The 18061-nt window shown below is 51.9% G+C and overlaps 2 protein-coding genes across 2 annotated transcripts in view; one reads left to right on the top strand and one right to left on the bottom strand.

Moving 5' to 3' along the window:
• Positions 1-689: 689 nt before the first annotated feature.
• On the bottom strand, positions 690-12351 carry ODAD3 (outer dynein arm docking complex subunit 3). Its single transcript, XM_007953604.1, has 13 exons — positions 12108-12351; positions 9992-10113; positions 9810-9887; positions 4953-5120; positions 4767-4868; positions 4541-4666; positions 4208-4330; positions 3376-3525; positions 2286-2446; positions 2041-2197; positions 1535-1690; positions 1001-1085; positions 690-808 (listed from the first exon to the last, which is right to left on the bottom strand). Exons 1-13 carry the CDS (start codon positions 12349-12351, stop codon positions 690-692), a joined length of 1791 nt encoding a protein of 596 aa, XP_007951795.1.
• A 460-nt stretch (positions 12352-12811) lies between these two features.
• Positions 12812-18061, top strand: part of PRKCSH (protein kinase C substrate 80K-H) — a 14308-nt gene continuing 9058 nt past the window's right edge. The window contains 8 exon segments of the mRNA XM_042782647.1: positions 12812-12823; positions 12939-13001; positions 13301-13445; positions 13642-13758; positions 14218-14313; positions 14408-14465; positions 15103-15220; positions 16634-16763. Of these exon segments, the coding sequence (XP_042638581.1) occupies positions 12812-12823; positions 12939-13001; positions 13301-13445; positions 13642-13758; positions 14218-14313; positions 14408-14465; positions 15103-15220; positions 16634-16763 (739 nt within the window).

Here is an 18061-nt window from a genome sequence, read left to right on the forward strand (position 1 = left end):
AGGACGCATCTCTTTTAGGACAGAGCTTTCTTCTGGGTCGCTAGGTGCAGGGGACTTAGCGTGCATAGCTACTGGGGGGCAGGTGTGTGTCTCAGACTGCTAGTCCTGTGTCCTCAGCTGAGGAGGGCTAATTTGACCCAGATGTGAAAGTAACTCCCATCTTTTGGGGGAGGGCATTATCTGATTTTGAGGGGCAGACAGCTCTTGGCTGGTACTGGGTCAAACAGCCAGTTGCCAGGACTCATGGAGACCCTATGTGTGTAAGAGATGAACCGTCCCCCATTTGCTTTTCCACGGAGGAGTTTTTTGAAAGTCGATCTCCAGGTCTGTCTTCTGAGGGGTGTCTGGATAGACTCAAACCTCCAACCTATCAACTAGCCTATCAGCTAGGCACTAACGTGCATCATTTGCAGCACCCAGGGACTCTGGTACTGGGTCAAGGAAAGGGAACTACCCAAGGGACTGCTCGGTGACCTTTATTGCCCGATTCTGAGGCCGGCGGCCCCGCCTGGGAAGATTTACTGTGGGAACATCCGTCCGGCCAGGCCCCCCTCTCCCCTCCTTCCCGTGCTGTTGGCTGGCTCCACAATCTGTACGGGACAGTTCAGCTCTTGAAGGGACCCGTGGGCCTGCGGCTGGGCCCAGAAGCAGTGAGGGCTCCGAGGCGCCAGGTGGACGCCAGTGCCAGTCTAGGACCTCCGCGAGCGACTGCGCCTCTTGCTGCGGGATTCGATGAATTTCTGGGAACGGATCTTGAGTGCCGCACGAGTCACCACGTGGTTGTCGTCGTCCTCACTCTCCTCCTCGTCTGCCAGGGGCAGGGAAGGAGTGAGGGGGGAAGCGAAGGTGTCCAGGTCCCCATTTGCGCTTCTCCTGCCGGCTCCCGCCTCCTCTATTACCCACCCCCATCCGCTTCCGTCTGGGCAATCAGTCTGGCTTCAGACCACGTTCCTCCGCCTGCCCCGCTCCCGTCCCGCCCCTTCTTCCTGCCCGCACTGACCGAAGAACTTGTCCTTGGAACTGACAAGGGGCAGTTCGATGCGGGTGTTGCACAGGGGCAGCCTTCCCTCTAAACTGGCGTAGAACTGGGCGGGCGGAGGCGGGGGTGAGGAGTGTGGGCGGGGCAGGGGCCGCAGGGAAGGTCCCTTCTTCCTTCCTCTCCCCCCGCCCCCCGATTCCGAAATAATCCAGATTGCAAACCCAGACCGAGGCCCAATGCGGCTTTTGTTTCTTTCCCTGGGCCAGCTGCGCCTCTACTTCTCCGCGCACACCTGACATCCTAGTTCCTCATGTCCGCGCAAGGTTTCTCGGGCCCCTCCCCTTGGCCTCTGATGCCAGCCCCCTGCTCCCCCAGCCCCGCCCTCTGGCCTCCAGGGACCAGCCCGCAGCTCAGGCTCACCCTCCGCTTCTCCGCCTCCTCGCGGGTCTCCCGAGGGTCGCGCCGCCCCAGGCCCGGTTCCCTGGTTTCTCCAACCCACCCGCCGCACCGGCAGCCCCGCCCCTGACCTCCAGAACCTTGCCCCCTGACGAGCACCTCGCGATCCGAGACGTGTTCCAACATCACCGGCAGGTCGAGGCTTTCAAGCTGCTTGCACAGCTTCAACAGCTTTTCCTCTACCACGCCCAGCAGGTCTGGCAAGTAGTTAGTGGCGTGGGGATCCAGCTCCTTACCAGCGTAGCGGCTGCCGTCCTGCGGCCAAGGGCGGAGCCGGGTCAGCCCGGGACCAACCTTGGAGGCAAGGGACCCTCCACAGGGGTGGTGCTATCCTGTGTGGGGCCGGGCGGGTGGGGTGGAGACACCCAGGGACACGATCTCTTGAAGAGGAGCAGATATATGAAATGGGTTTCTGCCGCCGCCGGCACAGTGGGGCTTCTAGGTTGAGCCGCTTTAGGATTCGATTGGAGTCTCCGAGGTTTTGAGTGGGGGCAGGGTGGGACTTTTGGCAGCAGCGGGCTTCAGGTGGGCAGGGACTCTGAAATCCTCAGGGAAAGAAATCGCCGACCGCTGACGCCCTGGGGATAGGGCGGGGGCTGGCCTACCACCGTGACGTAGTGCAGCTTGCCGGCCAGTTGCTCGAGGCCCTCCTTGACCAGTTGCATCGCCCGCTTGGTGCGCTCTAGCTGTTGTTGTGCGTCAGTGCGCCGCTGCTCCTCGGTTCTGAGGCACCCCTGAAGCTCGGCTAGCAGCTGCTGCTCGCTTCAGGGAGCGACACAGGCCACCGCTGGAGAGCCCCGACGCGTACTCACTCCCCACGCCCGCCCTGCGTCGCACACTGGGGCCTCACCTCACCAGCGTATGCTCCCCGGAATACTTGAGGCGTTCGAGTTCCTGCTGCAGCCTCTGCTTCTCTTGCTTCAGCCTCACCAGCGTCTCCTCATTCTCCCTCTTGAGGGCCTCCAACTGGGTGAAGGTGTCGCCCTGGGCCAGAAACCGCCGGACCACCGACTGCAGGCAGCCCAGCCCCCAGTCAGAGCCAGAGCCTTGGCGGAGGCACAAAGACACCACTCTGTCTCCTCTCTGGCACACAGGGCAGGTGGCCTAAGCCGGGGGCTATGTGGGACCGTGTGGGGGGGACTCAGGGCTGCGTGCAGCCCCGAACAAAGAATTTTTGCAAGGCCTTTTCTTGTCTTAGGAATTTGTGTCACCCAAAATTAACATGCAGAGTAGTGTGGGTGTAACAGGGAGCACAGCTGCCTTTCACAACCACCGTGACAGCAGCATTCTGGTGCCCAATCTCGCCAGTCTTCAGGGAGACCAACCAGCGGGAATGATCTGCTCACCAGTGCATCCTTCTGCATAGGGGCCTAGCCACAGTGCCCCAAGAGGACCTCAGAGCCCTGGAGCGCCTTGGAGATTGACCTGCAGCCAGGTAGAGGGATGGAGAGCACCCAAAGGGGAGAAACAGGACCAAGGGCCATCCAGACATCAATACTGGCTGGCCAGAACCAGGCACCGCAGGGGGACTTAGAGTAATTTGAGGAGAAGCTGCAAAGCTCAGGATCTTGGGTGCCCAGTCTGAGTGGTACTGGCTGTCTGGTTGTAGATGCTAGAGAACAGAGAGAAACTCCCAGCCTTTGCAAAGCTGACATGCCAGATCCAACGTAAGAGAGAACAAGACAGAAAATAGTAGCCAGTGTAGATGACTAGAGTGAGTTTTGCTGTGAAGTGCAACAGAGAAATGAGGCAGTAACTGGAAGTAGGGAGGGGATGTCCTTTAAGAAGATAGCAGGTTTGTGTGCTAAGGAATAGATCCAGTTGGGAGAGGAAGTGAGGTATATGAACTTCCTGGGGGGACTCTCCAACACGTTGGCATCCTAGGCCTGGGCACAGCTCTGGCATGCTCCGTGGCAGGGCGGGCTGTGGGCAGCACTTACGTGTGTGTCGGCCACACCAGTGGCGTCCTTGACCTTGTCGAAGATCACTTCCATCTGGTACATGTTCCAGCGATGCCACAGCTCCTCCTTGGCTTGCAGCTTATCCTGGGTCATGTCCTCGGACTGCAGCAGCATGTGCTCACGCTGGGTCTGCTCATGGGTTGAGGTCAAAGCCAGGGTCAGACCCTGACAAGGGGTTAGCACAAAGAATGGGGAGGGTATCCGAACTGGGTCAGGGAGAGGGTGGGCTAGGAGAGGCTTCACAGGGAGAAGGGGGCCACATAAGGGCACCATGGGAGGAGTCAGGCATGTGAGAAAGCTTAGGGGGAGGAGGGAAGGGACAGCGGAGGCAGGTTGTAGGGGTTAGAAGCAGAGTCAGATTTGGCAGGTGGTGGGAGCTCTGGTAGCATAGTGCCTAAGGCACTTGACTGCTAACCAGAAGGCTGGTGGTTCAAACCCACCAGCCACTCCCTGGAAGGAAGGTTAGGCAATCTACGTCCATAGTGATACTGCCTCGGAAACCCAAGGAGGAGTCGCTATGGGTTGCATCTGACTTCACAGCAATAGTTGCGTTTATGGTGGAATCAAGAGGAGGCTTGGGAAGAAGCCTACTGACTGGGAGAGCTAGAAGCAAAATGAGGCAGTGAGGGGCAGGGCCAAGGATATGGGAGGATGCCATGCACAGACAGCAGACTGGCAGTGGAGGTGGAGTCAGAGTGGAGGTGAGGTCAGGAGCAGCAATAGTCGCGAAGAGTCTCTGGTCTGGACCAAACTAGGGGCGTGGGTGAGGCAGCGCACTTGCAGCTGAGGGCTGGGCCCTGGTCGCACCCACCTTTCGTTCCATGCGCTCATTCTGCAGTTTCCTCTCCTCTGCTCGCTTCTTGCACTCGGTTATGTAGCGCTCACGCTCCTTGCGCTCTCGGTACACCGTCTCCTCTAGATATTGCAACTGATTCTGCAGAGTGGGCAGGGAAGCCGGGGACTGGCTGGTACTGACTGCAGCTCTGCGCTGGAGCCCTGGGCCCAGTCCCTAGCTGGCTGGCCCATGCCGCAGGATCCTGAGAGGTAGATGGGAAGGGTCCAGGAGCAGTTGGGGATCAGATTCCAGGGCTAGGAGCCCAAGGGAGTTGGATAGAACACCCGGGGGCCAGCGAGCAGCGGGCACCTTGGCGATGTTCCTGGCATTGAGCGCCTCCTGGTTCACCAGGTGCAGCTCTTCCAGCTCATGTTTCGTTCGCACCACCTCAGCCTCCATAGTATCCAGCCGGTTCTCCAAGTTAAGGCTCTCCTCCTGGAGATGGGGCAGGCCTGTGACTGGGCTGTCCCCATCCAAGCATACTCTTCTCATAAACCTCCCCACCCCCGGGCCCCCAAGAAGACCTAGACCCCACCTGCAGATAGGCCTTGAGCTGCAGGTACACACTGGTGATGTGTTCCGCCTCTTCCGCCTTCATCCGGGCCTTTTCTAGGCGGTTTTCCAGGTTTCTCATGGTCTAGAGGCAACACGCATGGGCTGAGTACACTGCCCACTCCATTGCACCACCAGGTCCCTGCCCTGCAGGCCTCACCGGTCCCACCTTAGCAACCTCCGTGTTGCTGTCTTGCAGCTCGGCCATCTCGAGCTCACGCAGGCTGTGTTGCAGCTGGAGTTCCTCCAGCCGCTTCTGCCGCAACTCCACCTCGTGGCGCAGAGCGTTCAATTGCTTCACCTTTTCACGCAGTCGGTAGTCGAGGAGCTCCAGGGCCTGCTGCAGGGAGGGGAAGGAGACCAGAGGCCTGAACCTCACCTAGTTTTTCCTTCCTTCCTTCTCCCATATGTTGGCCTTCAACTGCCTTGGCCTCTCCTGCTATCTGATCCACTTCCTCCTGCAGGTTCTCTCTCATGGTTTCCAGGACATGCCCCCCACCCCCAGGTTTTCCATCCACTTCCCTGGCTGCCCCTTTTCAGTCTCCTTTGCCTTTGCAGAGGGCCCCAGGCTCAGACCTTTTGTCCTCTTTCCTCCGTCTACACTCACCTCTTTGGTGACCTGATCAGTTTCATGGATTTAAAGGCTTAGTTGCCTGAGGCATTTGACTGCTAACCAGAAAGCTGGCAGTTCAAACCCACCAGCCACTCCACTGAAGGAAGACTGGGCAATCTACTTCCTTAAAGTATGAGTCAGAATCAACTCAATGGTAATGAGTTTATACACTGGTGGACAGGTTTCAGCAGAGCTTCCAGACTAAGACAGACCTGGAAAAAGGAAAGGGCCATCCACTCTCCAAGAATTGGCCAGTGAGAACCTTATGAATGCAGTGAAACATTTGGTCTGATGTATTACTGGAAACTTTATGAATAGCCCTGAAACTTTGTCTGATACAATGTCGGAGGATGAGCCCCTCAGGTCAAAAGGCACTCAAAATAGGACTGGGGAAGAGCTGCCTCCTCAAATTAGAGTGGACCTTAATGACAGGGATGGAGTAAAGCTTTTGGGACCTCCATTTAACGATGTAGCATGACTCAAAATGGGAAGAAAAAGCTGCAAACATCCATTAATAATCAGAACATAGAATGTATGAAGTATGAATCTAGGAAAATTGGAAGTTGTCAAATATGAAATGGAATGCATAAAGATCAATATCCTAGGCATTAGTGAGCTGAAATGGATGTTTTTGACCATTTTGAATCAGACAACTATATGATCTACTATGCCAGGGAATGACAAATTGAAGAGGAATGGCGTGGCATGCATCATCACAAAGAATGTTTCATGATCTATCCTGAAGTACAATGCTGTCAGTGAGAGGATAATATCCATACACCTACAAAGAAAACCAGTTAGTACTACTATTATTCAACCACCAACCACCAAAGCCAAAGAAAAGGAAATTAAGATTTTTACCAACTTCTGCAGTCTGAAATTGACCAAACATGCAATCAAGCTATGTTGATTATTACTGGTGATTAGAATGCAAAAGTTGGAAACAAAGAGGAATCACCAGTAGTTAGAAAATACGGCCTTGAGGATGGAGCAGCTCCATCATCATGAAGGAAGAAGTTGAAGCTGCACTGAAGGAATTGGTGAAGAACAAGGCTCCAGGAATTGACAGAATACCCAGGGAGATGTTTCAACAAATGGATACCATGCACTGATCATAACAAATTATGAATAAACATTGCAAAGAACAGGAACTCCAGAACACTTAACTGTGCTCATAAGGAACCCGTATGTAGACAAGGAGGGTGTCTGTCAAACAGAACAAGGGGACACTGAATGGTTTAAAATCAAGAAGGGAGCGCTCAGGGTTGTATCCTTTCCCCATACTTATCTTCAGCCAAAACAAGACCACGAGCTGACTGTGGAACAGACCATCAACTGCTCATATGCAAGTTCAAGTTGAAGCTGAAAACAAAACAAGTCTACAACAGCCAAAATATGATCTTGATTATATCTCTTCTCCTGAGGTTAGAGACCATCTAAAGAATAAATGTGATGCATTGAACACCAATGACCAAAAACCAGAGGAATTGTGGGGTGACATCAAAAACATCATCCATGAAGAAAGCCAAAGGTCATTAAAAAGACAGGAAAGGAAGAAAAGACCACAATGGATGTCAGAGGAGACTCTAAAACTTGACCTTCAATGGAGAGTAGCTAAAGCAAATGGACGAAATGACAAGATAAAAGAGCTGAACAGAAGATTTCAAAGAGCAGCTTGAGAAGACAAAGTCAAATATTATAATGAAATGTGCAAAGTCCTGGAGTTAGAAAACCAAAAGGGAAGAACATGCTCATCATTTCTTAAGCTGAAAGAACTGAAGAAAAAAAATTCAAGCCTCGAGTTGCAAGATTGAAAGATTCTATGGGCAAGATATCAAATGATGCAGAAAACATCAAAAGAAAATGGAAGGAATACACAGAGTCACTGTTCCAAAAAGAACTGGTTGATGTTCATCCATTTCAGAAGGTGGCATATGATCAAGAACCAATGGTATTGAAGGAAGAAGTTGAAGCTGCACTGAAGGAATTGGTGAAGAACAAGGTTCTAGGAATTGACAGAATACCCAGTGAGATGTTTCAACAAATGGTTGCCATGCACTCACTTGCCTACGCTGAGATTTGGAAGACAGCTACCTGGCCAACTGACTGGAAGAGATACATATTTGTACCTATTCCAAAGAAAGGTGATCCCACAGAATGTGAAAACTATCGAACAATATCATTGATAGCTCATTGTAAGTAAAACCTTACTGAAGATAATTCAAAAATGGTTGCAGCAGTATATTGATAAGAGAACTTCTAGAAATGCAAGCTGGATTCACAAGAGGATGTGGAACAAGGGATATCATTGCTGATGTTAGATGGATCTTGGCTGAAAGCAAAGAATACCAGAAAGATGTTTACTTGTGTTTTATTGATTATGCAAAAGCATTCAATTGTGTGAATCATAACAAATAATGAATAACATTGAAAAGAACGGGAACTCCACAACACTTAATTGTGCTCATAAGAAACCCGTATGTAGACAAGGAGGGTGTCTGTCAAACAGAACAAGTGGACACTGAATGGTTTAAAATCAAGAAGGGAGCGCTCAGGATTGTATCCTTTCCCCACACTTATTCAATCTGTATACTGAGCAAATAATCCGAGAAGCTGGACTATTCAAAGAAGAGCGTGGCATCAGGATTGGAGGAAGATTCACGAACAACTTGTGATAGGCAGACGACACAACTTTGCTTGTTGAAAGTGAGGATGACATGAAGCACTTACTGATGAAGATTAAAGACTACAGTCTGCAGTATGGATTACATCTCAACATACAGAAAATGAAAACTCTCACAAATAAACCAATAAGCAGCATCATGATAAATGGGGAAAAGACTCAAGTTGTCAAAGATTTCATCTTACTTGGTTCCACAATCAAAACCTATGAAAGCAGCAGTCAAGACATTAGACGATGTATTGCACTGGGCAAATCTGCTGCAAAAGACCTCTTTAAAGTGCTGAAGAGCAAAGATGTCTCTCTGAAGACTAAGGTATGCCTAACCCAAGCCATGGTATTTTCAGTCACCTCGTATGTATGTAAGAGCTGGACAATGAATAAAGAAGACTGAAGAAGAGTTGACGCTTCTGAGTTGGGGTGTTGGCAAAGAATACTGAAAGTACCATGGACTTCCAGAAGAACTAACAAATCTGTCCTGAAGAAGTGCAGCTGGAATGCTCCCTGGATGTGAGAAAGGCCAGACTTCGTCTCACTTACTTTGGTCATGTTGTCAGAAGGGACCATTCCTTGGAGAAGGATGTCATGCTTGGTGAAGTGGAGGGTCAATGAAAAAGAAGAAGGTCCTCAACAAGATGGATTGACATAATGGCTACAATGATGGGCTCAGGTATAGCAAGGATTGTGAGGCTGGCATAGGACCAGGCAGTGTTTTTTCTGTTGTACACATGGTTGCTATGAGTCAGAGCATTCCAGACATCTCCAGAGGGACCTCAACATCACTGTGCCCAAAACTGACCTCCTGGTCATCCCCAACCCTGTCCTTCTCATACCTTCCTTATCCCAGCTCATGGCAGCTCCATCCTTCTAGGTGTTCAAGCCCAACATCTTGAAGTCATCCTTGACTTCTCTCCTTCTATCCCACCTACATCCAACTTGTCAGCAATTCTCTGTGTTCTACCTCAAATGTTTCCCACATAGAAATCTCTTTCTATCTCCATCACTTTTATCCTAGTGTTGCTGATGTCGTCATTCACTTGGACGACCCCCTCCTGGCCTTCCTTCTTGCCTCCTCACTGTCCATTTTCCATGTCTCTGTTTCGTAGTATAAAATTGCAACTCCTTATCATTGCCGGGCCCACCTCCCTTTTTGACTTCCCCTCTTCCCATACCTCCTCACTCTGCTCCAGCCACATTGGCCTCCTCTTGTGTCTCCAACACTCTAAGCTTATTCCTGCCTCAGAGACTTTGCACTTGCTGTTCCCTCTGCCTGGAGTGCTCTTGCCCAGATCTTTTCCTGGCTGGCCCCATTCTCAGATCAACCTTCTTTAGAGAGAGAATGTCTTTTGCTGACCTCCATCCAATCTAAAGTGCACATCTCTGCCCCTCCAGTCCCTCTCTAGCACATCACCTTGCTTTGTTTTGTTCATTTATCTTGTCCTTACTGGAAACTACCTTGTGTCCACATTTGTTACTTTTGTTTTTCTGTGTTTCCCCCATTCTGATATGAGCTCTTAGGGAGTGGAGACTAGGCCTGTTTTGTTCACTGGGGTTCCTTGACACCTGATTCCATGCCATGCAATATTAATTTCACTGAGTGAATAAATAAATGGTGGCTGATGTGGAGGAAAGATTGTAGAGAGTGAAAGTGGAGACAGGAAGTGCAGTGAGGAGGCTGGGTGGGGACCTGGTTGTAGGTGGGGGTGGGGCACGGTTGATCAGAGAGAGCAAACCTGGCCTGTTCTGTTCTTCAGGTACGGCTTCTCTGACTTCCATTCCCGAATCACTGTCTGGACCACTTTCTCATCTTCCTGCAGGGAGAGGAGCCTGGTCACCCCTTATTCAGGTCCCTCCACCAAGGCAGTGCCTGTCCCCCGCCCCCCCAGGTCCCCTCCACCTGTCTCTGCCCTCGAACCTGGAGCAGTTTTGCCAGCTGTATTTGCAGTGCCTTGATCTCCTCTCTGAGCTGGTTGATGGTCTCCTGGTTCTTCTTGATGTTCCACTGGGAGCTCTCATAAAACGCCTTCCGGTCGCCCTCTGGGGGCAGTTGAGGTGGGCAGGCACAAGCAGAGCATCATTGCAGGGGGCAGGGGAAGCTTCCCAGAGGGAAGAGCTTTATGTAATCATCAACTTAATGTTACAAGAATACCTCCCTTTGAGCTTTTTATTATGTGTTGGATGTCAGACTAAGAACTTTATAAACCAAGCCAAACTCCCTGCCATAGAGGTGATTCCAACTCATAATGACCCCCATTGAGTTTCCAAGAGTGTTACTGCAGACTATCTCACCTGCAGCTGGGGGCTTCCAACCACCAGCTTTCTGGTTAGCAACCAAATGCCTTAACCACTACACCACCTGTGTTCCTTAAAAGCTTTATAGGTATCACTTTGTCATTGCCCAACAGGTGCCATTATTATTATTCCAATTCTACAGATGAGAAAACTGAGGCTCAGGGAGGCTGATCCAATTGTTCAAGGTCACAGGTAGTCTCATTCCTGAGCCCACAACTTCAACCACTATGCGAGATTACCTCTAGATGATAATAAAAACAGTAATAACAATGGTGGTTTTCACCAGGATTTTCCAGCTTTAGCAAGATGACATTTGGAATGGATAACTTTTTTTTGGAGGGGGGCCTTCCCAGTGCATTACAATGGATCCCTGGCCTCTACCCACTAGATGCCAGTGACACTACCATCCCCACCCCCACCCCTGCCAAATGTGACAACCAAAAATGTCTCCAGAAATTGTCAGTGGTCCCCTGGGGGGCACCCCCCTTCTGTGAGGAACCACTAGTTTATACTTCTATAGTGTACCGCTACGTGCCAGGCAGTGTTCTAAACACTTCACAAGTGTCAGCATCCTATGGGAGAAGCCCTTCAACGAGATGGATTAACATGGTGACTGCAACAGTAGGCTCAAACATAGCAACGATTGGGAGGATGATGCAGGACTGGGCAGTGTTTCGTTTTGTTGTACATAAGGTCACTATGAGTTGGAATTGACTCAGCAGCACCTAACAATAACCATGTGGGGTTGTATGGTTTCTACTTGCATTTTACAGATGGAGAAACACAGCAATTCTGTTACTCTTAGTTCTCTAAGGTCAGACAACTAGTACATACAGAGCTAAGATCTGAATTTAGAAAGTCTGCTCTGGAACCCAAACTCTTAACAATCCCATCCATGATATTGTTGTTAGCTGCCTTTGAGTCAGCCCCTGGCTCATGGTGACCAGTGCACAATGGGATCAAATTCTTGTGCTCCATAGATCTTTCATTGGTTGATTTTTGGAAGTAGATTGTCAGGCTTTTTTTTTCCCAGTCTTTGGTTGGAAGCTCCCTTGAAATGTGTTCAGAATCATAGCAACGTGCAAGTGTTTACTGACAGATGGGTGACACGGCTGCTCTTGAGGTGCATTGGAATCAATCCCAGATCTCCTCCATGGAAGAGGAGAATTCTACCACTGAACCACCACTGTCTTCTCTACACATGATACTAAAACCAACTCACTGCTGTCGAGTCGATGCCGACTCCCTATAGGGAGAGAAGAACTGTCCCATAAGTTGTAATCATTACAGAAGCAGACTGCCACATCTTTCTCCTGTGAGTGGCTGGTGGCTTCCAACCGCTGACCTTTCGGTTAGCAACCTGAGTACTTAACCACTGTGCCACCAGGGCTCCTTCCATGCATGCTGTTGTTGTGAAGTGATGTCGATTCGGTTCCAACTCATAGTGACTCTATGTACAACAGAACGAAACACTACCTGGTCCTGTGCCATCCTCACTATTGTTGCCATACCCATCATCACAGCCACCATGTCAATCTATCTCCTTGAGGGCATCCCACGCATGAGCCCAGGAGAAGTTTTAAGAGAGGGAAACCATGAGCGGGTATGAATTTTCGCTTCTAGCAACTGACCACCTGGTCCAATGGCAGTGAGATGCACTGGTCCTACCATGCCTAGTCAGAGACCTAGGTGGACAATGTTGACCCCTGGCCCTTCTGTGCCCTCCGCAGCCATCTTACCTAAGAGTTGTATCTTCCTTTGTAACTCAGCCACCTGTGTGTGCACAGAGGGCTTCACTCCGCTAGCGGGGCGGGATCCCGACTTGGAGTGGGCCGGGTACCAGGCCTGGGCAGCACCCTTGCCTCGGGGGTGGCCGCCCTTAGCCTGAACCTGACTGCCTTTGACCTTGGAGGAAGGCGTGGAAACTTGGTCCTGAGCAGTCAGAACGTTCGCGGAGGCCGCTCTGCATAGAGGAGATGCCATGATTAGGTTGGAGCCGAGAGTCTTTAGGGGTTAGGAGGCGACTAGGAGTTGTTCGGGTCCAGGATCCAGTTCGTGTTCCTCGGGCTCTGGGAATGCACTTTCCGACAGCTTGGCAGGACCTCTGAGCATATCCCGGTTGCTCGGTAACTGCCTCCCCTCCTCCCGCCAAAGCACTCCCAACGAAAGCGCCCGCATTCCTCGCCGCCACCATTGGCTGACGCTGCACAGAGGGGGCGGTCCCCAACCCGGAGCCGGGTAGAGCGGCGCAGCACGACGGTGGGGGAGGGTACTTTGGTATCACGTGTTCATTTTATTTCCCTTGCCAAGGCTTTTCGGGCATTTTGCAGAAATTTTTTTTTCTGCGGCAGAAGGCGCCACTCTCAAGATGGAGGCACCTGGCGCCGCCATTAAGCGCAAGGCCTCAGAGCTATCTTTCTAAAGCTTCACAGTCCTACCCAAGATGGCCGTCTGGGTTCGAGCGCCCCCGCATTCCACTCCCAACATGGCTACTTAGAGCTACCGCTCCGGGCGAGCGGCATGGGACCGGAAGTGACGCGTCCTAGACTTTTCCTCTTTTCTTTCTGCAGCAGGAACTGGGGCTGCTGGGCCAGAGGGGCGCGGTGGATATTGACCTTTGGCCTCGGCTTCGAGTAAGTGATGACTTAGCGGGCACTTGGTCACCCCTGTTTCCTCTAGGGGGCAGCCGGAGGGAGTGTATGTTGCGGGGGAGACTATTAACCCCTTAGGCTTGTTGGCGGGAACTGGATAGCACGCTTCCCCGTACCGGGAACAGAGGTTTTGAGATTCCTACCATTGATTTGAGCAGAGTGACACTTTCCTCCCTGTCCTGCAGGAAACAAAATGAGTTCCCATTGCCCATAGGCGATAGAAAAGTTCCTTTGGCTGGAACTGGCCCCCTTTCGACCGACTAGTCCTTTAATTGACGCAGCTTGAGGGAAAGGGAATCTCCCCCCATAGCCGCCTTCCTCCTACAGAACCTGTTTCCGGCGAGATGTTGCTGCTTCCGATGCTGCTGCTGCTGCCCTTATGCTTGGCTGTGGAGGTCAAGCGACCCCGCGGCGTCTCCCTCTCCAGTGAGTACCCCTGTTCACCGACCCACCAGGCTGGGGGTGGGGGGGGCGTAGGAGGGCCGACCTTTGCACCTGTGATAGGTACTTACAGCCGTTTGCCTGGTTTTCCAATCTCTGGTAGTGCTCAGCTAGTGGGTGGGGGGCGGAGATGGTATTCTGTTAAGGGGGTCTGGGCTGAGTGCTTTTCCCTCCTCCCTAGACCATCACTTCTACGACGAGTCTAAGCCTTTCACTTGCCTGGATGGCTCGGCCACCATCCCTTTTGATCAGGTCAATGACGATTACTGTGACTGCAAGGATGGCTCAGACGAGCCAGGTGAGCTTTTTGTCCATTCATTCCTCTTGCATTTCTTGGCAGCCCCTGAGGGCCAGTGACCGAACCTGCCTTTACATGGCTCCCTGTTGAAGTAGGGGAAAGCAGGTCCAGAAATGTGTGGTCAGTGTTATGGGGAGGGAACCACAGAGGCCCGCACCCAGCCTGGGGGGTCAGGAAAGGCTTCTTGGGGGAATCCCGGAGGGTGCTGCAGATGAAGGGGCCAGCATGTGCAAACACCCAGAGGTGGGAGAGAGCGTGGGGCAGAAGGCAGCCTGGCCAGAGACCAGGGATGAGGGTGGCAGAGCCCTGTTTTGAGGGGCCTCAGTGAGGACATGCTGGGGAGGCTGCAGGAAAAGTTTGGTTTCAGGCCCTGAATGTGGGTGGCAGTTCTGTCTGTGGATGGGTGGGACTTACCTGGTCCTGAGCAGACTCAGCCGGTCTCACCTCCCTTCTTCACAGGCACGGCTGCCTGTCCTAACGGCAGCTTCCACTGCACCAACACTGGCTACAAGCCCCTTTACATCCCCTCCAGTCGGGTCAATGATGGAGTTTGTGGTGAGTGAGTGTGTCCTAGGCCTGTGGGAGGAGGCAGCGGGTGCAAAGAGAGGGGTCACTGCCAGGTCTGATGGCAGTCTGCTTCTGCCTTCAGACTGCTGTGACGGCACAGAGGAGTACAATAGTGGCATCGTCTGCGAGAACACTTGCAAGTACGTGGGTGACCCCCCTACCTTGCCCCTCTTCTGCTGCTCCCCCACACACCATGAATCAGGCCCCTTCTCTTTTCTGCTTTTGTGTATTGGGTACTTAACTCTGTGCCAGGCTTCTTGTGAGCCCAGCATCACTGGCTTGCCCTCTGGCCTGGGAGCAGGTGCAATCCTTTCCCTATTCAATGGTTGAGAACACTGAACTTCAGGGTCATGTAACTGGGAGCTAGCAGAGGCAGGATTCGAACCCAGATCAGTCTTACTTCAGAGTCAGCATTTTCAATTGCCCTGCAGCAAAGCCTGAAAACATAAATGCACATAGGCAAGTAATCTAAAGAGCAGAAGTGGGCTCAGTATAAGGTAGTCAGAAATGATGAGGATTGTGACATCTGAAGGACAGTTGTCCTCTCCTATTGTCATGGGATGGCAGGCTGAATTAGTTCTCAAAGGAGAGAGTCCTACTAAACCCTTTTGATTACAAATCTTCTAAGTGGAGAGTGGATTGAACACAACCTCCATGTCCTACTCTCTCAGCCCTTCCCAGTGTGAGGGGCAAGGTGCACTGAGCCCTTTCGGAAGAGGCAGACCTGGTGGGCCCTGAGTGCCCCCTAGTGGTGGCCTGTGTGTCCCCCACCCTCAGAGAGAAGGGCCGTCAGGAGAGGGAGACTCTGCAGCAGATGGCGGAGGTCACCCGCGAGGGCTTCCGCTTGAAGAAGATCCTCATTGAGGACTGGAAGAAGGCCCGGGAGGAGAAGCAGGTGAGGGGTCCCCTGAGGCTGCCCCCCATGGGTCCAGGCCTCCTGGCCTGGAGTCATGGGCTGGCCAGGCAGGCAGAGTCAGGTGGGGTTTACACCTGCCCCTGATGAGTGGTGTCCTGGGGCAAGTTACTGCTTGTCTGCGCCTTGGTCTGCTCATTTGTCCATTGGGGGTTTAGTCATTGGTTCCACAGTTACCAGATGGGAGTAGTCAGCACACATGTTGAGAGCAGAGCCTTGGGCATCAGACTAAACCGGGCTGTAAAGGAGCTCTGGACCTCCTAGAGACAGGAGGGACACCTCTGCAACCTGGTCGCTTATATGTAACATGGGCCTGATGACTGGATGGCTGCCCAGTTTCAGGGGAGGACTCAGCAAGGTGACATTGAGTCGATAAGGGTGGGTACTTGAGGGGGGCCCAAAGAGGATGTGTCCCCAGGTGTGTCTCCTCTTGCCTTACCTGCCACCCCCTGGTCTGTCTGATGGGTCACAGTCCTCATGATTGCCTCTGGGCCTCTGCTGACCCACTGCTCTTTCTCCCAGGGACGATTCCAGGTGTCTCTCTCCCACCCCAAGCTTCCTTCCAAGTTCAGGGAACAGTTGGGAAGCCATGTTGGAAGGTCAGCTCTAGAGGCCTTTGCCCTCCTGAGGAGGCAGGAGGACCCTGACAGGAAGCCAGGCGAGGTGATGGCCAGGATCTTGGGAGGCGAACAATCCCCTGGCTGAGTGACCTGGCTTGGACTAAGACCCTAGCAGCTTGGGGGCTCCATGCTGAGGCCTGCCTACTACACTCATTCCTTGGTGAATATATCCACAAAGGCCTAGAATGTATCACGCACTGGGCAGGAGGCTGGAACCAGACCTAGACCTGCCTCAGGGGTCCATTCTCTAGTGAGATGAACAGACGGACCGGGACAGCCAAGGCTGCTGGGAGAAGGGACACACTCAGGAGTAAGAGACATAGAGGATGCTCTTGCCCTCCATTTCCTACCCCTCCTTTCTGGGGGTAGGTGGTAGAGAAGGCTTTCTGGAAGAGAAGGCTTCTATCTAAGCTGGAATCTATGGGGTAGTTTAGAGTTAGCCAAGGGGAGCGTTCCAGGCAGAAGGAGCAGCACGTACAGAGAACTGGAGGCAGGATGTTTGGGGGTCTGAATGTTGTGCAGGACAGTTGGCGCCTAGTTTGAGATAGAGATGGGGCAGTTGGGGCCAGAGGGGTAGGTAAGGCCTTGTGGGCTGCATTGAGGTGTTGGGGCTTCTCTCCACAGGGCTGTGGGGACCATAGCAAGGGGAGAGACCCAGGGAGGTGTGTTTTGGAAAGATCCTCCTGGCTGTCCTGTGCAATGGAGGCTGGGAGGTGGTAAGTGCTGAGGAAGCAGAGTTGAAGGAGAGCTGGGCTCTTGCCTTCTTTCTGCCCAGAAAAAGCTCATTGAGCTACAGGAGGGGAAGAAGTCCCTGGAGGACCAGGTGGAGATGCTACGGACAGTGAAGGAGGAGGCTGAGAAGCCAGAGAAGGAGGCCAAGGAACAGCACCGGAAGCTGTGGGAAGGTATGGCGTGGGGCAGCTGGGCTACTCACCGTCTGCTCGTGGGCGGGAGGAGGCCTGGGCCCAGGAGATTCTTGCTTATTATCTGTTGTTTGTTGTTGCAACTGGATGTTTAACAGTTAATTTTTAATTGTTTTGTTGTGATGGGTGAAAGTTTATAGAGCAGATTGGTTTTCCATTCAACAATCCATGCACATTCTATTTTGTGACATTTACTGCAATCTCCACACTGTAACAGAGTTCTTCCCACTTCCTGCCTGTACCCACGCCTTCCCTTCATCTTTCCTTCACATCTCCTTCCGCTTTCCTAGCTCTGTTCCTGGGCAAATGCTGTCTGTACTCTTGCCCTCCTATGCTTGATTGTTGTAATGAGAGCATATCATCCTGGTATTATTATTTACCTTACAGACATATTTATTGTTTGATTGACCGTTGAGTCATGGTGCTTAAGTTCAGTTCCTGGCTTGAAGGGTATCTAAGGGCCATAGTCTTGGGTGTTCTACTAGTCTTCATCAGACCAGTAAACCTGGCCATTTTGATGATCTTGAGTTTTGTTCCACATTTTCCCCCACTCTGTCTGGGACGCCTTGTTGGGATCCCTTTCAGAGTGGTCAGCGGTGGAAGCAGGGCACCATCTAGTTCTTCTAGTCTCAGGGTGGTGGAGGCAGAGGTTCACGTGCTCTGTCGGTCCTTTGGACTAAGTGTTTCCTGTGTCCTTGGTTTTCTTCACTCTTCTTTGCTCTGGACTGGGAGAGATCAATAGTTGCACCTTTGATGGCCACTCACAAGCCTTTAAGACCCAGTCACCGCTCATCAAAGTCAGATGTCGAGTATTGTCTTTGTGGACGGTGTTATGCCAGTTGACTTCCGTGTCTCCAGTACTATAGTCCTGAGCATCCATACAGTGACTCATTCCCACAAGGTGTTGGGTCATGACCGAGGTGCTTCCTAACTTTGTCCTCTCTGTGCTCTGCCACGTTCGTGGATGCATTTGCAGCATATGTAAATACGTAGGTAGAGATAACCATCTGTCAAACCTGTGTACATTTGTGGGTGTGATGCCATTTGCCTTCCCGCCCCGTTCAGATTGAGTGTCTATCTAGGTATCTACTTGTAAATTACTGTTATTACTATTATTGCAGGATTATGTAGGTAATTATATTCACCTGTGTTGCCTTCAACTGTTGTGCACCTCCCTGTCTTCCACTGCCTCGATCATTGTGTGGTCACCTCCCCCTTACTGCCTGTTGCCTTTCCCTTCACCCAAGTTACTATGGGTCTACCCTCTAGTTGGTGACTGT

The sequence above is a fragment of the Orycteropus afer genome, unplaced genomic scaffold (assembly GCF_000298275.1).
Source record: "Orycteropus afer afer isolate SDZICR_OR568_19922 unplaced genomic scaffold, OryAfe1.0 scaffold00402, whole genome shotgun sequence".
Classification (NCBI taxonomy): domain Eukaryota; kingdom Metazoa; phylum Chordata; class Mammalia; order Tubulidentata; family Orycteropodidae; genus Orycteropus; species Orycteropus afer.